This window comes from Vicia villosa, unplaced genomic scaffold (assembly GCF_029867415.1).
Source record: "Vicia villosa cultivar HV-30 ecotype Madison, WI unplaced genomic scaffold, Vvil1.0 ctg.001850F_1_1, whole genome shotgun sequence".
Lineage (NCBI taxonomy): Eukaryota > Viridiplantae > Streptophyta > Magnoliopsida > Fabales > Fabaceae > Vicia > Vicia villosa.
This window is the reverse complement of record NW_026705751.1, coordinates 126,366-147,043: the sequence shown is the minus strand read 5'-3', so window position 1 is coordinate 147,043 and position 20,678 is coordinate 126,366. Positions and strand designations below refer to the sequence as shown.

The 20,678-nt window shown below is 31.7% G+C and overlaps 1 protein-coding gene and 1 long non-coding RNA gene across 6 annotated transcripts; one reads left to right on the top strand and one right to left on the bottom strand.

The window, feature by feature from the left end:
• The first annotated feature begins 444 nt into the window (after positions 1 to 444).
• On the top strand, positions 445 to 5,992 carry LOC131636902 (peptide deformylase 1B, chloroplastic/mitochondrial-like). Its single transcript, XM_058907492.1, has 7 exons — positions 445 to 689; positions 773 to 911; positions 2,166 to 2,358; positions 3,654 to 3,764; positions 4,960 to 5,022; positions 5,470 to 5,584; positions 5,706 to 5,992. The coding sequence occupies exons 1-6, from the start codon at positions 518 to 520 to the stop codon at positions 5,581 to 5,583; spliced, it is 792 nt and encodes a 263-aa protein (XP_058763475.1). The 5' UTR covers positions 445 to 517; the 3' UTR covers position 5,584; positions 5,706 to 5,992.
• Positions 5,993 to 6,885: 893 nt separating this feature from the next.
• Positions 6,886 to 9,577, bottom strand: LOC131636900 (uncharacterized). 5 transcript variants are annotated; one of them, XR_009294207.1, is made up of 4 exons: positions 9,239 to 9,577; positions 9,024 to 9,128; positions 8,418 to 8,477; positions 6,886 to 8,045 (listed from the first exon to the last, which is right to left on the bottom strand). It is a non-coding gene; the product is annotated as an uncharacterized LOC131636900 (long non-coding RNA). The 5 variants fall into 5 exon arrangements; XR_009294210.1 differs by having other exon boundaries at positions 9,438 to 9,577; XR_009294206.1 differs by having other exon boundaries at positions 8,418 to 9,128.
• Between the last annotated feature and the right edge of the window lie 11,101 nt (positions 9,578 to 20,678).

The window sequence follows — 20,678 nt, the reverse complement described above, 5'->3', positions numbered from 1 at the left end:
GTGCTTGGAACAGAGAAATAAAAATGACATTATTTATTTGTTAAACAGTAGTGGCTAATAACTTGATATAGATATGAAGTAGAGGCGTGTAGTGTAGCTATGGAGATGAAATATTACTGTTTTCGTTTTTTTATTGTTTTGTTTTCAGAATGTTGCAGATAAATTTTAAAAACTAAAATAAATTGTACCTTTCAACTTGAATAATCGGTTACCGGTAAAAATATTAAAATAGATGGATGACATGGCTAATTATAATTGGAGTGTGTTAGAGGAGTGTGTCTAAGAGTTTGACGCTAGCATTTCCCTTAGACGGAAAGGACCTACGTGCTCCGTTTTTAACACTTATAGAATTAATTTGAACTTTTTAAAAATTAAGCGACGATAATGGCCCTCGAGACAAAGTTAAGGGAAAAAAATATATACTTTCCCTTTATTTTTTGAATTATCTAAGTTTTCCAATTAACACATAGGGGACAAAGTTATTTGCTAAAACATTACCCGTTCTCAACTTGTGGCCATGGCTTCCCTCCTCCCAGCTCACCCTCTTCCACTTCATCATCCTACCGCTTCTGCACTAGCTGCCGTTCCAACCGTCTGCTTCCGTCAACCATCCTCCTTCAACCCGCCTCTCTCCTCCATCCACCGGACTAAGGCGGGCTTTTCATCCTCTCAACATGAATTAGCTTCTCGTGAGTACTTCTTTCGTCATATTCTTCTATTGCTTTGTTTTTACACCTGTTGATTTTGAATTTGAGTTTGTTTTACTTTGAAGCTGCTGATTTTGAATTTGAGGCCCCTCTTCAAGTATTGAAATATCCCGACCCAAAACTGAGGACAAAGAATAAACGCATTGCAACTTTTGATGATAGTACAAAGAAACTTGTCCATGAAATGTTCGATGTAATGTACAAGTAAGACTTTTCCATTTTCAACTGTTTTATTCCTTGCAATTTATGCTTTGTTTAAATTGATGGAATCAGATGGAGCGTAAATGGAATGAAGTGGTATTCCATTGTTTGGATAGTTTAAAATTGGATGGAGTGGAATTGAGTGGTATTCCATTGTTTGGATAGTTTAAAATTGGATGGAGCGGAATTGAGTGGTATGCACTATGAATCACGGACACTGAAAACACGTTATTGACACTGACACATCGACACGGATGATAATTTTAAAAAAATAAAAATAAAACATGATTACAAGTCTCGGTGTCAGTTTCGGGCATCGACACTGACACTGACACAACTTTTTTTCACAGGTATCGCTGTATCGGTTCTATAGAGGGTACGAATTCCATTCCATTCCATCCCATCAGTTACTACCATATTTCTAGTCTCATATTTTCTAATGTATTTTCATATTTGTAAGATATGTTAAGCATTGAATTAGATATTGTAAACACACACCTAGGATGCGTTTGGATAGTCTTATTAATAATTCACAAGCATTTTAGAGTGTACGAGATAGTTTATCAAAATTGCTTAAGCTTATATATGAAAAGAGTTTAACTATATTTTCTCTATGATTATAAAATTAGCTTAAGCATAAGCGCTTAATTAAGTTGATTATCTGAACACACCCTTATTCTAATAATAAAAGTATTTTCAAGAAATGTTTTTAACAAAACAAGAGTGGAAATGTAAGCAAAAACAAATGTGTTTGAACTTTGAAATTTGAGGAGTTCACGACTTTATTTTGGGACTTTTGTCCAAAGTCTCTGACTAAAAATCATGGGATGAAAAGGATAATACATTGCGTTGGTTCTTGTTTTAGCTCATGGATATTAGGCAATGGCTACCTTGTTTAGTTGCTTGAAATAGCTTGGGTAATACAAAGCATAGTCTACAAGAAGATGTAAAACCCACACTCAGTCAATTGCATTATAGTCCCATACGCAAAGTGTGTTGCTTCACCTTGTGGTTTTGCAAAAACAGTACTTCTATTACAATAATATAACAGAAAAAGAGTTGATTTAGAACATTACTTCAAATATATTTTTGGATATTTTAGAGAGTTTGATATCTGCATTGTTTTACAACATATTTTAGAGAATTTGATATTTGCGTTGTTTTACAACATTTAGAAAGAAATTGAAAATAATATCTATATTGGGTACTTTTTAACGAGTCCTTCCAATTTACGTATTGGCTGACTTTTTTTTGCAGAACTGATGGTATTGGTCTGTCGGCACCCCAAGTAGGGGTTAATGTTCAACTTATGGTTTTCAACCCGGTAGGTGAACGTGGTGAAGGAGAGGAAATAGTTCTTATAAATCCAAAAGTTAGGAAATACTCAACGAACCAAACACTATTTACTGAGGGTTGTCTATCTTTCCCCGGCATTAATGCTGATGTAAAGGTATGAAAATGAAACCTTTTTCTTTTAATGCATTATTTTGAACCTAGCTTTCCTTTGAGGCTAGTTTATAGATATAGCCACTTTTGATCTTAGTATGAAGGGTTTTTCATCTATTCTATTTATATTTTTGTAGTAATCTTCCTACCTATATCAACCATTGAACTATGAAAATCTCGGCACCTTCTTTTAGGCACACGAGGAAGTTCAATGAGTAATTGAGTGTAGAGGGAAGCAGTTAGCAGAGAAGGGAAATTATAGCTAAATAGACAGGTGGTACCTTGTAATTGGTGGCCAATAAAAAAGCTTATGTGAAGTGGAATTAGTAAGAACGGGTACTGGGGTTTTTTCCATCTCAGATGGGTGGTGCTCTCATTGTGAGAGTATCATTTACTTTTCTTCATTTTGTAAGGAGATTCATCTCCATCCATTGTTATCTCTGAAGCACAAACACTTCTGAAATTAGACGTGTCCTCATGTCCAACACTTATACGACACGGCAAGTGTCCAAAAAACTTTTTCCCTATACTTCGACACACTTTAGGCACTCCTTGGACATTTCTACAAGGGTTAAAGTTGTGTCAAAATAATGAAGACTAATAAAGGGGTTGATGAGTATGAAGTGGAATTAGCAGGATTGAGTGTTTCATTGAAGGAATATCATTTACTTTTCTTCACTCTGCAAAATCATCTCCCATTTATTTACTGTTCTAGTTCATCTTCTATAGAGGATTAATCACGAGTGTTCATCTTCAATACAAATCAGTCTTTTTTCAGTTAATACATTCTGTTGAATCTATCAATATTTATTGGGTTTCTTCCTACCATTTGGCTTTCGGTGAGTGTGTACTTTTCTCCTTTCTAGGAATTACAAGCTACCAAGAATGAAAACAGAAAAGTGGAACATAGCATTCAACAAGAACATGTTATTTAGCACAACCATCCTTTTAAGTTCATTAAATACTTCCTGTAATTTTGCAATTCTTTATTGGAGTTCCTTTCTAAATGAATTGTTCCATCGGTTATAGTTTAGTGCTTACCATGAATAGCTTCAAGGATTTATTTTGTAAATAGCACTGGTGTGTGCTCAAATTTGTTATTTATTTCATTTTGTTTGCTATCCACACCAAAGTTATTGTTGTATATATAGTTCAATATTTTTTATTTTGTTGATATTTCAAACTGTACCCAATTAAAGAAACATTGCGTGCCCTAAAATACATGACTATGCTGCGATGATCTTTTAATTTGTTTGTCTCATCCTCCTTACTCAAACAAATGACATTATTGTTGTGCAGCGACCAGAATCTGTAAAGGTTGATGCACGTGATGTCAATGGTTTACGGTTTTCAATCCGTTTGTCTGGCCTTCCAGCTCGAATATTCCAACATGAATTTGACCATCTCCTGGTATGTTTTTTTTTGAACTTGCAAAAAGAAAGGTTTTTTGAGTTCTAAAATAAAGCATTTCTACTTGTAGATATGATTTTTTTATGAACTTTTGGTGTTTCATCTACATATACCAAGTGTTTTGATAAGCACCCGATGGTCAAGAGGGAATTGATGAGATGTAAATAAAAAGAATCGAAGAGCCGGTCAGTTAGTTTGATTCTCAGGAAACCTGTAAAGAGAGAATTGCTCTCGCAAATTGACCACAAGCTATCCAAAGGGTTTTCTTACCCAAAAAGGTATAAATTAGAATCATATTAGGATTAGGTATGACAACGGGTGGGGCAGGGTCGTTTTTAAGCATTACCAACCCCATCCTTTCCCCCGCCCCCAAACCCGGTCGGGGATGATTATTGAACAACTGCCCCGCTCCCAATGGGGACGGGTTTCCCCACCCCGCCTCCAAAAACCGCAATTTTTGTCATCACAATAAAACATGTTTACGTGTTTTCGAATCTTCAAATTTCATTTCTTCATAGCATAAAAAATTAATAATTAAATTGAATTACATCATTCAACATAAATTGATCATAGAACTTAAATTTTAATAAATCAAAATCCTAAATATTAAATCATGAAAATGACATGCTATTTTAATAAGATTAAATGTGATAAAATTAATAAATACAATGGTAACTAAAGTAATTTTTAGTAGGTCGGGTGGGTGCGGGTTGGTTATCAACACCTCCACTCCCGTTTTTTAAATTTGGGTTTTCCCCGCATAGCCTCCTAGATCAATCGGTTTTTCTCCATTAAATTTTGGGGCGGGATCGGGTGGGATTGGGTGATTTCTGATTTTGTTGCCATGCCTAATTAGGATCGCCTGATTCTGATTGATTCCCACAACCTTATAGACTATTTATATAAATAAGACTAAAGGCATATAGGGATGCCCAAACATGAAGAAAAAGAAAATTTTCTCCTTCTACTTGTACTACACTTTTACGTGTGGCACTTCATCTACAATAAACATACACATGTTACTATGGATACAAGCTCAGGTATCATTGGGTTAGAATCCCTCGATTCATCAACCTTCCCACTCTCTTGACAAGGCAGAATTTCTTAATGGACAAACTTTTTAAACTAATGTTCATGTCACTACACGTTGGTTATCCATGTGCTTATATAATATATATAATGGTTGTATCTGCAGGGAATCCTTTTCTTTGAGAGAATGACAGACGGAGTTCTTGATAGTATTCGTGCACAGTTACAGGTTAGAAAAAGAGAATGACACCCTCTTTTGTCATTCTTTCCCTTGGTTATTTCCTCTTGACATGAGAAATACATCATGGCGATTTAGTAAAACACTTAATTCAGCTAATAATATACTAGCTAGGCATATATATGCCATGATTTAAAAAAATCACTTATATTCTTCGTGCATTTTCCTTTCTAATTTCTACCGACAACACCATTTTTCTGCTCCACTTTTCAAGTAGCTTAGATTTGTTGTATAGCAGATAGATCAGGTTTAATGTATCTTAGGAAGTAGTGTTGGCTTAATTGCGTGAGTTTGGGGTTATTATCATTGTAATTTCCATGTATACAACAAATTAAGCATGCTGTTGGGGGCAAATGAACTATATCTTGTTTACACGGACCACACTGGAATCTGTTCTTATGTAAAGAACATTGATACTATTTGTTCAAATTATTACAGGCCCTTGAAATGAAATATGAGGAAGTGACTGGATTCCCAAGTCCTGAAAAGATAGAAAGTCGCGGGAGAAGAAAGGTTGCAACTGGTTTCGGGAAATCACAACCTTTAAGATAACGTAATGATAAGTTTCACCTTTCTCTTTTGCACTAATACTTACTATATGTGCCACCTTTCTCTTTTGCACCAATTCTTATTCATTGTGTCGATTTGAAAATTGCTTGTTGCTTATTTTACAGGTCAACGTTAGGTTCATAATAGGCCAGAATTTCAAGTTTGAGACTGAGTTCATTCAGTAAAACCATAGATTGTCACAAATGCTGCATGTGATTGGGTCTGTATCATATATAGAAAATAGATATAGATGTAAAAAATTGAAAGGTCTCATTCATCTATGGATGGACTATCTAACTAGTCAGAGACCCGTGCTGTCGCACAGGTGCATTATTTGTGGTGTAATATTTTTTAAACGAAAAATGTAAAGTTTGTAAGTTTGACCAAATTGTATATGTAAAATGTAAATTAAACATTTTAAAAAAAAATTTACTAATAGTAAGATATTAGTAGTATGAAATTAATCTTTTAAAAAAAAGTTTTTAAATCATTTAATAAGGTTTGGTTATTTCAAAAAAAAAACTAAGTATCGGAGTGCTAGTGACCCGTGAAATTAAAAGTTTAACTAAATTTGAATGAACGAGGTTGAAATTTACTAAATTTGAATAAGTGAGGTTGAAATTTATGTAAACAGATATAAACTTGAAATAAATGATTTCATTATAAATAATAATCATACATTTACTCTATTAAATAATCGTATAAGAAAGAACAAAATATATCTATGATTAAATAATCATAAAAAAAAATATTTAACAAATACAAAGTTTTAGATATAAATATAAAATTTAAAATAATTATTTATTTGTAAAATAAATATTCATATGGATATAATTATATTTAATTATATCGTCAAATGCCATCAAATAATTTCAATGCATAATTTAAAATACCTTTTTCAATTTTTTTTTTGTGCTTCTCAAACACGTGTAGTATTAAGATACAAAATTTTATATTATATAATTATTTATCATTCACACTTATAATTATATTTATCTTTAAAATATGTGAAGGGGATTTGATTACATCATCAAGGGATATTTAGAGCCATTCAATGTAGATAAATAATATCCAACTTCACTAAGAGAACTTGTTATTGAGTAGAATGTATCTAAACTTCTATCTTGGGTTGTCACCATATTAACATGTTAGTTAAATACAAAAACCAAAACCCTTGTTGTATGTGAATGAGTAAGCAATATAGATGCCTACATTATTGATGAAGTATATATCTTCAGTATATATAAAAAAGTAATTAATATAAGTGACTTTTGAAAATCACCAAATATGATTGCAGTAGAAATGTTATTAATCAATTAAGAACGATGATTATTAGTGTAGTGAATAACTGTTCTCAATACCTATCCAGTACCATAATATATATGTTATTATTCTACAATCAGCCTTGTATCAATAGAAATAAGTTAGACTACTCCCTTATCATCTTCAATGCATGATGGATCCACATTGAGATCAGAGCACAAATCATATCCACTTTGCTCAACAGCCCCATTACAGGCAACAGTTATTGGGGGCTGATCAGATTTATCAGCAACATCTTTTTTATGCCTCTTCCATTTCTTTGTGGATGACGTGACATCATCCTCAAAATCTTCTTCTTCTATATCTCTATGCAAATAAGCCCACATTTTCCTCTCACCATCAAATTGCATACAAAGATCACGTTCATAATGCAATCTATCCAAAGCTCCACCAACTACTTGGTTAATTTGTGCATCAGTGACATCATCAACAACATATTGAGAATATCAAATTAATGTACAAACATTTGCTCTAGTACCAGTACTTCCAGGAAATCTAGCAGCTGCATCTCACACAAGACAGAGAATTATAACAGGTGGTGGGCGATCACGTTTCAACATAAAATGGTCGCATGCTTTCAGTTGTATCATCTTCACCCTTTTGTCAACAAATCCTGCATTCCTTCATCTTTCAATGAATCATGTCCTTTCTTTGTCTTTAATCATCTAAAAAACAAACTCCAATAAAAAAACCAAACTAATTTTAAAAACAAATAGAGAATACAAAAAGAAAATAAATTTTGTAGTTTTATGAGTAACTTGAGTATAAATGATGGTGTTGCAGAATGTTTTGCTTTGTTATCAATTAATAAAAGGTAATTCAAACCTGAAGAGAAGCCACCTCAACCTATTTCATTGGAAGAATGAACTGAAAAACAGAAACATGTGAGAAACCAGGACGAGCACGATGAACCAGAGTTGAACCAAACATTTACTGACTCGAAAAAAAATGAAGATCAGAACATCAAAAAGACTGGCTGAACTGTGCTATCATCCAACCTGGAGAAACTTTGCTGTAGCAGCTACTACAAAACTCCAAATTCCAAACATAATTCTCAGTACATAAGAACTTGCAGCCTGACCCGACACACTCTTCAAATGCTCAAACTAAGTAGAAAACATACACTATTGATAACTCTGCATCTGAAGCACCAACAGTTCGACAATTGAGAATCACAATTTTGCATTAAATTATTTTCTTTCAAGTAGTTACATCACTTATAAGTTCCAAAAGAGCAACAGCAATTCGCACCTTCATAAATACTGGCAATTAACCAGGCTAAACTAAGACGCACTGTCAAACAATTCTTCTGGTTTCTATTACTTAGAAAATCACAGAAATCAGAAATGATATCCCAACACATGCAATAAAATACTAATATGCATTTTCACAGAACAAATCTGATACAAATCAATCAAGATTTGAGTACAACAAAGAAAACCATATATGCATCATGTAGCAAGCAAGGATAAAAATAGCTGTAAGCTGAAAAACAAAGGAAAAAGTATACATACATATTTTTCTTGCAATCATCATCTTTTTCTCTCACTTCATATTCATGAATTCATTGAGCCCTTTTTAAATGGAGACCAATAATATATGAAATTAAATAGAAAAAGAGAGAAAGGTTAGAAATTTAAAATTAAATTCATAGGCTAGCAACATTAAGACTATTGATTACATTTGAAACGGGTAAGAAAAATTAATTGAAAAATCATTAAAATCTCTAAATCCAAATCCATTTTTTCTACATTAAACCTATAATTTATTAAGCATCAAACACTCTGTAAGAAACATACCTTTAGTAACAGACCTATCAACATTCACAAATCAACAAATTAACTTGGAATAGCTAAGACAACTATTAAACAGGAATATAGGAAAAAAGCATGTATAATAAATAGTATAGATTTAAATAAGTTAATAACAATAATACAAACACTAATATGGGCTTGTTGCGATGAAGATATGGAAATACGATGAAGATCTGGAAAATATGAAGAGCTGGAATTTTCGTAGTTTATGGAATTCTGGGTTTTCCAGGTTTTGGTGTGATAAAGATGGTGATTGGTTCTAGATAAAGTAAGAAGCAAATATATGCGGAGCACATGAAAACTTACAACAATTGTGATAACACCTTCTTTTCCAACTCTCTCCATAAACTTTGCAATTAAATCACCAATTTCTCTCTCCCTATTAGCAAATATGATCACCACATGTAAATCCTGTGAAAACATATAAATAAATAAGTACCAAAATTCAACCATATTATAGGAAAAGAATGACTTAGAATCACATTTTATCCTTTTCATTTTAGAAAAGATTTGCTGCTTACCTGCTTCTTTCTTTTGAAATTAAAATCCTAGCAAAAATAAATAAAAACGCCATAGATCTACTAATTCAAGACCTATTCTGATAAACTTTTTCCCGTAAACTCTTTTCAAGATCTAAAAATAGATCTAAGTTCCAACTATGAACTCACAATGAGAAATAGTGAAAGAGAGATTGAAATGAAAGATGGGTTTCTAAGATACCATAGAATCGGAGACAAAGATTAGTGTGGTTATGGGTTTCTGCCGTTGGCTTCGTATCTTTGTCTTCGATCTTGACATGAGTTTATGCAGTTTGCTATGGGTCTCAGAAGGTTTATAGAGGAAACAGATCGGAAATAGTGTTAGGGGTGTTCGCGGTGCGGTTTGGTTCGGTTTTGAGCATAAAAGCCATCCTAACCGCGAGATAAAAATGCATGCGGTTCGGTTTGGTTCGGTTGATTTTTAAAAAGTCATCCAAACCAAACCAAACCAAACCAATGCGGTTAGGATCGGTTCGGTTGACTGCGGTTTACACTATAAAATAAAAATGTACTGAAATAAAAGGAAAAAGGAAAGTAATTCAATGTCAATATAATATATGATATTATACCATACAAAAGAAATTATATTACAAAAACCGTAGAGAACTAAAAATACATTATAAATGAAATACATATATTAGACAGTAGAGAATTATATATATATATATATATATATATATATATATATATATATATATATATATATATATATATATATATATATATATAAAATACAAAAACTAAGTGGATTATGCCAAAACTTAAGTTAATAAATTAATTATTAAAATTCAAAATGTTAGATGTGGCTGTGCGTAATTGAATTTGGAAAGATAATAAATTAATTATAAAAATTTAAAACTTAAGTTAAATATGCGGTTTGGTTCGGTTCCGTTCGGTTTCGTGAAATAAAAACCGCAAACCAAACCAAACCGTGCGGTTCAGTCCAAAAACCATCCAAAATCATCCAAACCAAACGCGGTTTTTTGCGGTTTCGGTTTGGATTGGTTCGATTTGCGGTTTTGCTTTTGGATTGGTTCGGATACGATCACCCCTAAATAGTGTAGGATGTGAGAGGCCAATGTGATTCACTAACTCATCTTTGTCATCGGAAACGGTTTATTGCTTTGATACAAAGCTTTTCCCATTATTTTCGGTGGGAGAGAAAGAAAGAGAGAGTGACTCAATATTAGGGTTGGAGGAATGAAAGAGAGAGAAAACGAAGAGAGAGAAAAAAAATTGGGAGTAGTGTTTTGGGGGGAAATAAGTTTTTCAATGTAGACCAATAAAAATAGAACATTTGGTGCAAGAATGAAAAAGTGAAGAGTTATTTTGTTAATTACTAAAATATCCAATTTGTAGTGCAAATTATTTTTGAGGAAAGGGTATTTTAGAGAGTTTGGTCAATCTTATAATAATGGGTAGATAGTAGATTGCTTCTATAGGTCTCATTCATCTATATAAGAAAAGAAGAAGAAAATGTTGATATGTGATTTTGATAGTGGGTTTTAGGAAGATGTAATAACTTGAGAACTAAGGAAATATGGAAGAACTATTTCTATGCTTAATGAGGGCAAGGACCAAGATAGGACACTATTTTGACAACTATTTATAGTGGAGTTTAATGGAGATGCACGAAATATTAAATATATCATTCTGTCATGTCATATTAGTAATTTAAAATTTTTAATTTGACTTGACGAGATATATGATTATTATTGGTTAATTTTACATTATCAGTGCATCATTCCTTTTCTCTTTATAATATATTAAAACATACGTGTGTGACCTTTTTTTGACACATTGTCAAAATTTATGCTCATATTTTTATTTTTTTCACGCTAGCATTTTATTCATTGTGTTAGCTCTCATTAAATCGACAAAGCTGGAATATCCATGGTAAACAAAATCGGGCCAGATTGGGTATGTAGAAGAATTGAGATTTAAATTAAAAAAAAAAAAGGGTAAAAAAAATAGAAAACCAGGGTTTAGACGCCTTTTAAGGTGAAACCAAAATTTCTTTAGATTTATAAAAACATGATAAAGAGTTATGTTTTGAATCAAAATATTATTTGATTTAATTTTTTTCTTTCTTCTCTAATCACTCTTATCAAATAAAAAAAATTAACGTAAAAACTATTCTCAAATACTTTGTTTGTTCTAATGAATAAAAATTAAATTTATATAATAGTACAAAATATTCAGTAACTTTGAAATGAAAGTCTTGGGCTTACATTGCCTACAACCCATTACTTTTAATTTTGAAATTTTGTTTAATTTTTGTGTTAAAATTAAAATTAATTACTTTATTATAGAGGAAACTGCATTTTTCTTAACACACAAAGAAAAGGCTCGGAACATTTTAAAAATATTTGTGTTCTTTTGTAATAATTTTTAAATATTTTCAAATAATTAAATATAAAATTTTAAATATTTAAAAGACTAAAAAATTAAATAAATTATTAAGTGTTAATTATATAAAATTATCAATAATTTTTTTATACCATTTTAAAAATATAGTTATTCTTGTGCAAATTCTTATATAAATGAAAAAATATCTATTTATTTATAGCCGGTTCAATTAAAGTTCAACTTTAAACTCATAGGTATACTGGTTTGATACAAAATTCGATTTTAATTACCTTAGGAATATCTATCATGAGAAATGCTAACAATGTTCTCTTTCAACACTCTTTCTAATACTTATTTTTTTATTGGATGAAACACATATGTGTCATACCATTTTATGTGAGATTCATTTTTAAAATGAGAGACCTACATGTATTTCACTCAATAAAAGAGTGAGTGTTAGCGAAAGTGTTGCTAACACTCCTCTATATATCATTTATTATGTAATTGTTAAATATAATTATCCTCTCCCCTCTTTATAGTGTCTCTCTCGCTTGCCTCCTTCATCCTTGAAATATTTATCCACTCTATTGAGTTTTGTCTCTCTTCTCTCTTAAACTCAAACTAAGGTTTTATTCTTCTTCTTTTTACCCTCTACCGATATTTCCTTGATTAATGTCTATTTTGTTTTAGTTTAAGAATTTTTTAATTTCGAATTGCAATTCCATGTCGCACATACTTAGGGTTTATTTGGTTCAAATGAGGAGGAGGGGAGGGGAGGGATTTTAAAGGAGGGAAGGGGAGGGGAGGAGAGAGGAGGTGTGGGATTTTTTAATCAGATAAGTGTTTGGTTCAAAATAAGAGAGGGGAGGGGAAGAGAGGGGTTTTAATTAAAAATATGTTTGGTTCAGGAGGAGAGTGGTTTTATTAATAAATTACATTTTTACCCTTATGATCTTATATAAGTGATATAATATTCAAATATGAAAAATTCATAATAATTTTTTTGGTAATATATGTTTTAATATTGAGGGACTAAAACGTTATAATTTACCTTAACGTTAATACACTTGATTCAGATTATAACTCTCTGACACAAATGAAACTATATGCTAATAACAATTTTTAAATAGTGATGAATCATCAAACAAAACAAATACATAAAGTAAGTTATTATTAAAACTAATAATTTAAATTTTTTAATAAAATGAATAAAAAATAAAGGGAATGATTTAAAACTTGATATAAAAGAAAATATAATAGGATAAATAACAAAATTAGAAGAAAAAATAAACATAAAAAAATATTAAAAAATTATAAAAATAATGGAATGATTATGATTTGTATTAAGTAAAAAAGATTTAAAATAATTTGAAGGTGGATAATAGTTATAATAAGTTGATGGAAATAATCGAGAAAAATCACATAGAAGAGAAACATTAACAGGAAAGAAAATAAATAATTTTGAAATATTAAAATTAAACTGAAGATATTTTAGTAAATATAATAATTTTTTACGTATTAAAATTCAGATCCCCCTCCCCTCCCCTCCAAATCCCCCCAATTCGGAGGAAATGCAAAAAGTGAGGTTTGGAAGAATTTTGCTCCCCTCCCCTCCCCCCTCCTTAAATTTGAACCAAACATATTTAATTAGAAATTTCTCATCCCCTCCATCTCCCTCGAACCAAACACACCTTTAGGTTAACTGAGCAAAATGCAAATGAGCAGAATATTTCATTCTATTATTTGGGTATTTTAAAACGGAGCAAAAATAAATTATCCATTTCATCCAACTTGGAGGAAAAAATATGATGGCAAGTGACGAAATGAAATAAATTCCATACCAATCCATTCTACCTTGCTCCATCCGATTTTAATTAATCCAAACAATAAAAAATCAATTCATACAATTTTATTTCGGTCCATTTCATCATACTCTATCAATTCAAACACCATTACTAATGTTGATAGTGGGGAATTGTTCACTGCTCTCATATGGTCATCATCCCTTGTGGATAGTTGAATAATACCACATCAAGTAGAGGTAGAACAAAAGACAATTCAAAAAAATTCATTTAGTAGTGGATGATTAATTGATTATCTCAAACACAAAGAGTCTTTGTGTGCCTGCCTGACTTAAGTTGCATAGTTTTTTATTTTTCATTGTTCATGCTAGAGGTCGGTCTTTAGCGGTATGCAACTTAACAACCACAATGGAGTATTCAATGAATTCATGGCGAAGTATTTTTCTCAAAATAATTTGTATGATTTCAATTTCTTAAACTTTATGTATACAATATTTCTTTATTGTCTATGCTACAATCATGCGTCAAACAATGGTGAGGTTTTATATAGAAAATTTCTTTACCCACCTCATTATGAGAGTCACCCCAGCGAAAAATCTAATTTACCCCTGCTTCGGAAATGCATTTTTGAAGTATTTTTTTTCTAAATTTTTCCAGACTTCGGAAGTGCATTTCCGAAAAAATCCAAAAAATTGGGATTTTGATTAATTCGGAGATGCATCTCCGAAAAAACAAAAAAAAAATCTAAAAATCTCAAAAATTAATTTTAGGATATTAATTAATCCATATATCATAAATTTGATATAATTTATGAGTAATGAATAATAATAATTATATATTTTGATATAATTTATGAGTTATGAATAATAATTATTATATATTTCTATTTTGATTCATATTTTAAAATTTAAAATAATTTTAATTAAAAAAACTAAAATAATTTCACTTACAAAATGAGTTATAATTTTTATTTATATATTTATATATTTATAATAATTATTATGTATTTACAAAAAAAATTAAAAAAATGAGTGTTTTAATTTATATACTTATATAATAATTATTATATATTTATAAAAATTATTATATATTTATATATTTATATAATAATTATTATATATTAATTATAAATATATTTATATATTTATCTAATAATTATAAAAATTAAAAAAATGAGTGTTTTAATTTATAATAATTATTATATATTTATATATTTATATATTAATTATTATATATTTCACTTACAAAATTAATAATTATTATTATATATTTATATATTTCTATTCTGATTCATAATTAAAAATGAGTTATAATTTTTTATTTAGTTTAAAAAAATTAAAAAAAGATTTTGTCTTAATTTTATTTAATGAATAAATTTTATATTTAATTCTATATAATTCAAAATTTACTTATGGAATTAAAATGTTTTTGATTTACATAAATTAATAAAATAATTTTTAACTTTAAAATTGTTTAGGAAATTTTGATTCACCTTGATTTTATTGATTCACCTTCGTTTTATTGATTTTCCTTGATTTTATACCTATTAATTGTATTGATTCACCTTGATTTTAATTTTTTAATAATTATTGAATTCTTTCGGAAGTGTATATCTGAAACATTCCAAGACCAATTTGGTCTTGGATTATTTCGGATATGCATCTCCGAAAACACCCCTCCCAAAAAAAAAGGTGTTTTCGGAAATGCATCTCCGAAAACTCAAAAAAGGGGTGTTTTCGGAAATGCATCTCCGAAAACACTTTTTTTTTTCGTGTTTTCGGAAGTGCATTTCCGAAATAAGACAAATTTTGTAGAAAAAAAAAACGTTTCGGAAGTGCATTTCCGAAGTGAGGGTATTTTGGGTTTTTCACCAGAAGTGACCAAGAAGATAGGGAGGTGGGTAAAGAAAAACTCTTTATATATTGTTCTAAAAAAATATGAGTTCATATGGTATAATAGTGTAATTTTCTTTAAAAGTGTCATTGAAACTCAAGTATAGTAGCATTTTCATTTTATTTTACATATCCTTAACAATATCGGAATTGAATTGTACTTATTTATCAACCTTTACCTTACCTTAGTCATATTTGTGAATTTTGTAGGAAACAAATTGTTTCATTGTGGAATCAAAAATAGAGAAAGTTGTGGAAACTACGACATAATGAAGTTTCTTAAGCGATTCATTGTTGCAACACCGTGGATCTGAGGTTGTGATCACGATGCCTCTTGAATCGAAGACATTGATCTTAAAACAATGTCGTCAACCAACATCAATCTAGAATTGATGTTTCTAATCTCCGATACGACTGATCAAAAGGGGGAAGGTACTTACATGGTCAGCACTTTAGCACCCAAATCAGTTTAGGGTTCAAGATAATCATAGTGAGAGTGGAGATTAGAGAGATTGTGTACTTGAAAACCCCTTATGAATATATTTACACATTGGGCTCAGTGGATCGAATTGGATAGATGGGCCTTATCTTATTGGGCCTTTGGCCGACAGGTAACAGTTACCCCCAACACTCGACGGGCCCTCTGGAGGTCGTGAGAGTCTTTTAGCAGTCGTGGTCGGCCTTCAGGAATAGGTGTCCATGCGTCAGCTGGCACGCATTGCTTTGGTTTTTCCAAAGCGTGATGGGGATGTGCGCATTAAATTTTTTTCCATCATTGAAGCGTTTCAAGTGTACTTGATTTTGGTTGTGTTTCCAAGTTAAAATCTGACTGTTAATCTGTACTTGCTTTCTACTTTCAATATGATTTGTTCGATTATCTTTGCTTATATAAAGATTGAAGAAATTTGGAGAAGTTTTTCGCAACCTTTTTAGATTAAGTTTCCCTAATTTCCTTCGAGTCTCTCCCTCTTCTTTGAGTGCGTATTTCTAGAAGTAATCGTAATCACGCATTCAAAGCTTCGACTTTTGACTTTCTTTTTTGCTTTACTGCCTTGCAACCCTGCATTTCATGGTACTTTCTCTTCACTTCATCTTTTTCATTCAAGCATTTGTTGTACCTTTGTCACGATGAGCGATAACCCTATTAATATAGGAAGTGATTTGGATGGTAGTGCTTCTTCCTCTTCTAGAAGGAGAATGCACTACTACGAAAAACATAAACAATGACAATTGCAAAACATATATAATGACGGTAGCACGTCTGTTGTTAGTTAGCGTGAGAATGTATGTATGCTGGTTACCACAATGGGTTGTAAATTAGATAACGCGCTACTTATAACTACAATTTATGGAAACAACTGTTGTGTTATAATAGAAAGGTCATGGGTTCGACTCTTACAACACCATTTTTGGATTTTATTATTCTACTAATAATTACGGTTGAATTAACAACCGTTGTTATATTATTTCTAAATAATTCTCAATCATATCATACGAGAAACAACAATACACCCATTTTTAAATTGAAACTTGTATTACATCAATGACATAATTCCATTAGGAACCAAACAACTTACAAAGATTAGAGAAGAAGCAACAATACACCCATTAAGCGTAAGAAGGAATATCAAAACTTTCAAAGAAGGGAAGATTAAATTTGAAAAGACAAAAATATGTAATTATTTGACATCTCGGGTTTCCAACTTCCTAGAGAAGAAAACATAGATAATTAAAGAAGCAATAATGAGCAAACTTGACATGCGTGAAATCTTTTGGTTTTTAGAATTTCAAAGTTCAGAAAAGAGGAAGAATTAGAAGAACCAATATAAAAGCGGAATTCTTCTTTGAACCAAAACACAAAAAAAACTTCATCCAAAGGAATCAGAGCAAAGGAAGAATCAAAATGAATACGTATGCAGAAACTTCCAACAATGTTGAGAGAACAGAAGCCGCTGGGGATGTAGAGGCCAGAGCTCCTATGAAAAACCCTCCTCGGAATCAAGAAGAAGTCCAAATCGTTGAAAGATGTTGTGGCTGTAGCGACTCTTTGAGACCCGGGAGATCTCTCAGGAAGAGGGGATCAAGAAGAATGGTGAAAAGGCCAGTCATCATCGATTCTGTTGATGATGATGAAAAAGCAGATTATACTTGGTCAAACTTTCTCTCAGCTAGAGCATTTAGATATGATTAATAAAAAATGAATGACCTTTTTGTAAGTTTTTAGATTAAGTTTTATTTAATGAAAGTTGTATTAAGGAATTTTATAAATATTTATTATTTGTCAGCTTAAGGTTACAACTAATATATCAACTTATTTTGACGTTCACACTAATATAGGACTTTCATCCTATGGGTTCAAGGAATTCAATAACTCCATTCTCATACACAATAATTGATCAACTTACATCCTATGGTTATATGCTACAAAATGTGAATAAGACCAAAACACAATTGCAACAAAACGAAAAATAAAGAAAATGTGAATGTCACAAAATCTAAAACATGAACAATAGACATTCATAAGAACATAAACAGATGTTGTAACCCTAAACATTCATAAGTTTCAGAGAGAGGGAGATAATGAATCTGAATAAAACCAAAACACAGTTGCAACAAAACAAAAATAAAGGAAATGTGAATATCACAAAATCTAAAACATGAACAATAAACATTCATAAGAACATAAACAGATGCGGTAACCCTAAACATTCATAAGCGTCAGAGAGAGAATGGTGACGTGATATTCAAAGAGGATGGTGAAGATTTCGCTTCCAGAAATGATATTTGAATAGGATGGTGAAGATTTCGCTTCCAGAAATGATATTCGAAGAGGATGGTGAAGATTTTAATATCGATGTCGTCTCGTTCGCTAGGGCACCCTTGTGTGATATGAACAAAATAAAGTACCTGCTATGTTTTAATTTTGTGAGAAAAAAATTTCATAACGGTTGCGAGCTTCAACCGTAGTGATACATGAAACTTATAACCACAGTTGAATAAAACATCCGTAGTTGTTATACTTTCTATTTTTAAAGAAAAAAATGTTAAGGTACGCGCACTTATTTTTACTGTAAAAATGAAAAAATGTTGATGTTGGGATTCCAAGTTTGTCAATGAACTTATATGACAACGGTTTTTTATAGAATCTGTGATGAAAAGTTTCTTAATAAAAAAACATGCGCGTAGAAAATATGATATGGCTACGGTGGATATATGGTCGTGGTAATATAGTGTCACCAAAGGTGTATTGCATACTAGTGATGGAACCTAAATTATATTCCCTTCCATTTTCTAGTAGGGATTTTGAATCGAAGATTATCTCTTTGATTGATGATTTAGAAACAGAAGGAGTGTCTAGAGATTCCCTTTCAAATGGAGCTCCTTCCAGGGATCCTTCAGAATTTTATTCTTAGGGAAGACTAATGGGGTGATGTTAGAACAAGATTTGTTCTGATCAATATTCTTAGTTTTGATGATAACAATGTATATGAATTTTGTATGAGATAATGTGGTACTATAATACTATGCAATTTCCATTTCAGGAATTATATAAAGAGTATGCACAAAATCAGCGCAAGAAGCACTGACTCAGAAGGTTCAGCATGCAACATCAGAACATGGTCTGGCAAGACATCAGAAGATGGTCAAGCAGAATCAGAACATGGTCTATGGAAGCATCAGAAGGACTTGAGATCAGAAGCAGAAGCACCGAAGTTCTCATGGTATCACGCTCAGAAGCACTTCAAGGTCAGAAGACAAGAAGATGCTCTACACCAAGCTGTTTGACTCTGATGATATTCAAACGTTGTTCACACAAACATCAGATCAGAAGCAAGTACTAGCTGGCAGGCTACGCTGACTGACAAAAGGAACGTTGAAAGCTATTAAAGGCAACGTCAGTAGACACAGTGAAAGCAAGGCTCGAGGTAGTTGACAAAAGAGTGAAACATTAAATGCAATGCTGTACGGAATACGCAACACATTAAATGCTCCCAACGGTCATCTTCTCAAACGCCTATAAATATGAAGTTCTGAGCAATGTTACGAACTTTGAACATAACACTTGCGCAAATATACAGAAACGCTGTCAAATTCAAAAAAGCTCTCAAACTTCATCTTCAACCTCACTACATTGCTGTTGTAATATTTTAGTGAGATTAAACTTAAACTTAAGAGAAAATCACAGTTGTGATAATAGCTTTATTAGAAGCATTATAACTCTTAAAAGAATTTGTTTACATTAAATTGTAAGAACTAGAGTGATCAGGTTGTTGATCAGTATACTCTAGAAAGTCTTATAGGGTATCTAAGCAGATTGTTCCTAGAGTGATCAGGTTGTGATCAGTATACTCTAGAAGACTTAGAAGTTGTCTAAGTGGAAAACCATTGTAATCTCGTGTGATTAGTGGATTAAATCCTCAGGTGAGGTAAATCACTCCAAGGGGGTGGACTGGAGTAGTTTAGTTAACAACGAACCAGGATAAAAATCTTTGTGCAAATTGTTTTTATCTTATAAGTTTTAAAGCTACACTTATTCAAACCCCCCCTTTCTAAGTGTTTTTCTATCCTTCAATTGGCATCAGAGCATCGGTTCTAAGGTGCAAGCACTCAACCGTGTTTAGAAAAGATTCAAGAAGAGAAAAACGCTTAAGTCAAGATGTCTGGTGAAATTCCAACAAATACATCTACATCTGGCTCTGCTGAGCAATACAATGGAAATGGTAACAATGGTTATACTAGACCACCAGTATTTGATGGTGAAAACTTTGAATACTGGAAAGATAAACTTGAAAGTTACTTCCTTGGTCTAGATGGTGACTTATGGGATCTTTTGATGGATGGTTACAAACATCCAGTGAAAGCTACTGGCGTAATGCTTACAAGACAAGAAATGAATGATGATCAAAAGAAGCTATTCAAAAATCATCATAAATGTAGGACTGTTTTGCTGAATGCTATCTCTCATGCTGAGTATGAGAAGATATCTAACAGGGAAACTGCCTATGATATATATGAGTCATTGAAAATGACCCATGAAGGAAATGCTCAAGTCAAAGAGACCAAAGCTCTTGCTCTAATCCAGAAATATGAAGCCTTCAAGATGGTGGACGATGAAAATATTGAGAAGATGTTTTCAAGATTTCAAACGCTAACTGCTGGATTAAGAGTTCTGGACAAAGGCTACACCAAGGCTGATCATGTAAAGAAGATCATCAGAAGCTTGCCCAGAAGATGGGGTCCAATGGTGACTGCATTCAAGATAGCAAAGAATCTAAATGAAGTCTCTTTGGAAGAGCTAATCAGTGCCTTGAGAAGCCATGAGATAGAGCTGGATGCAAATGAGCCTCAGAAGAAAGGTAAGTCTATTGCATTAAAATC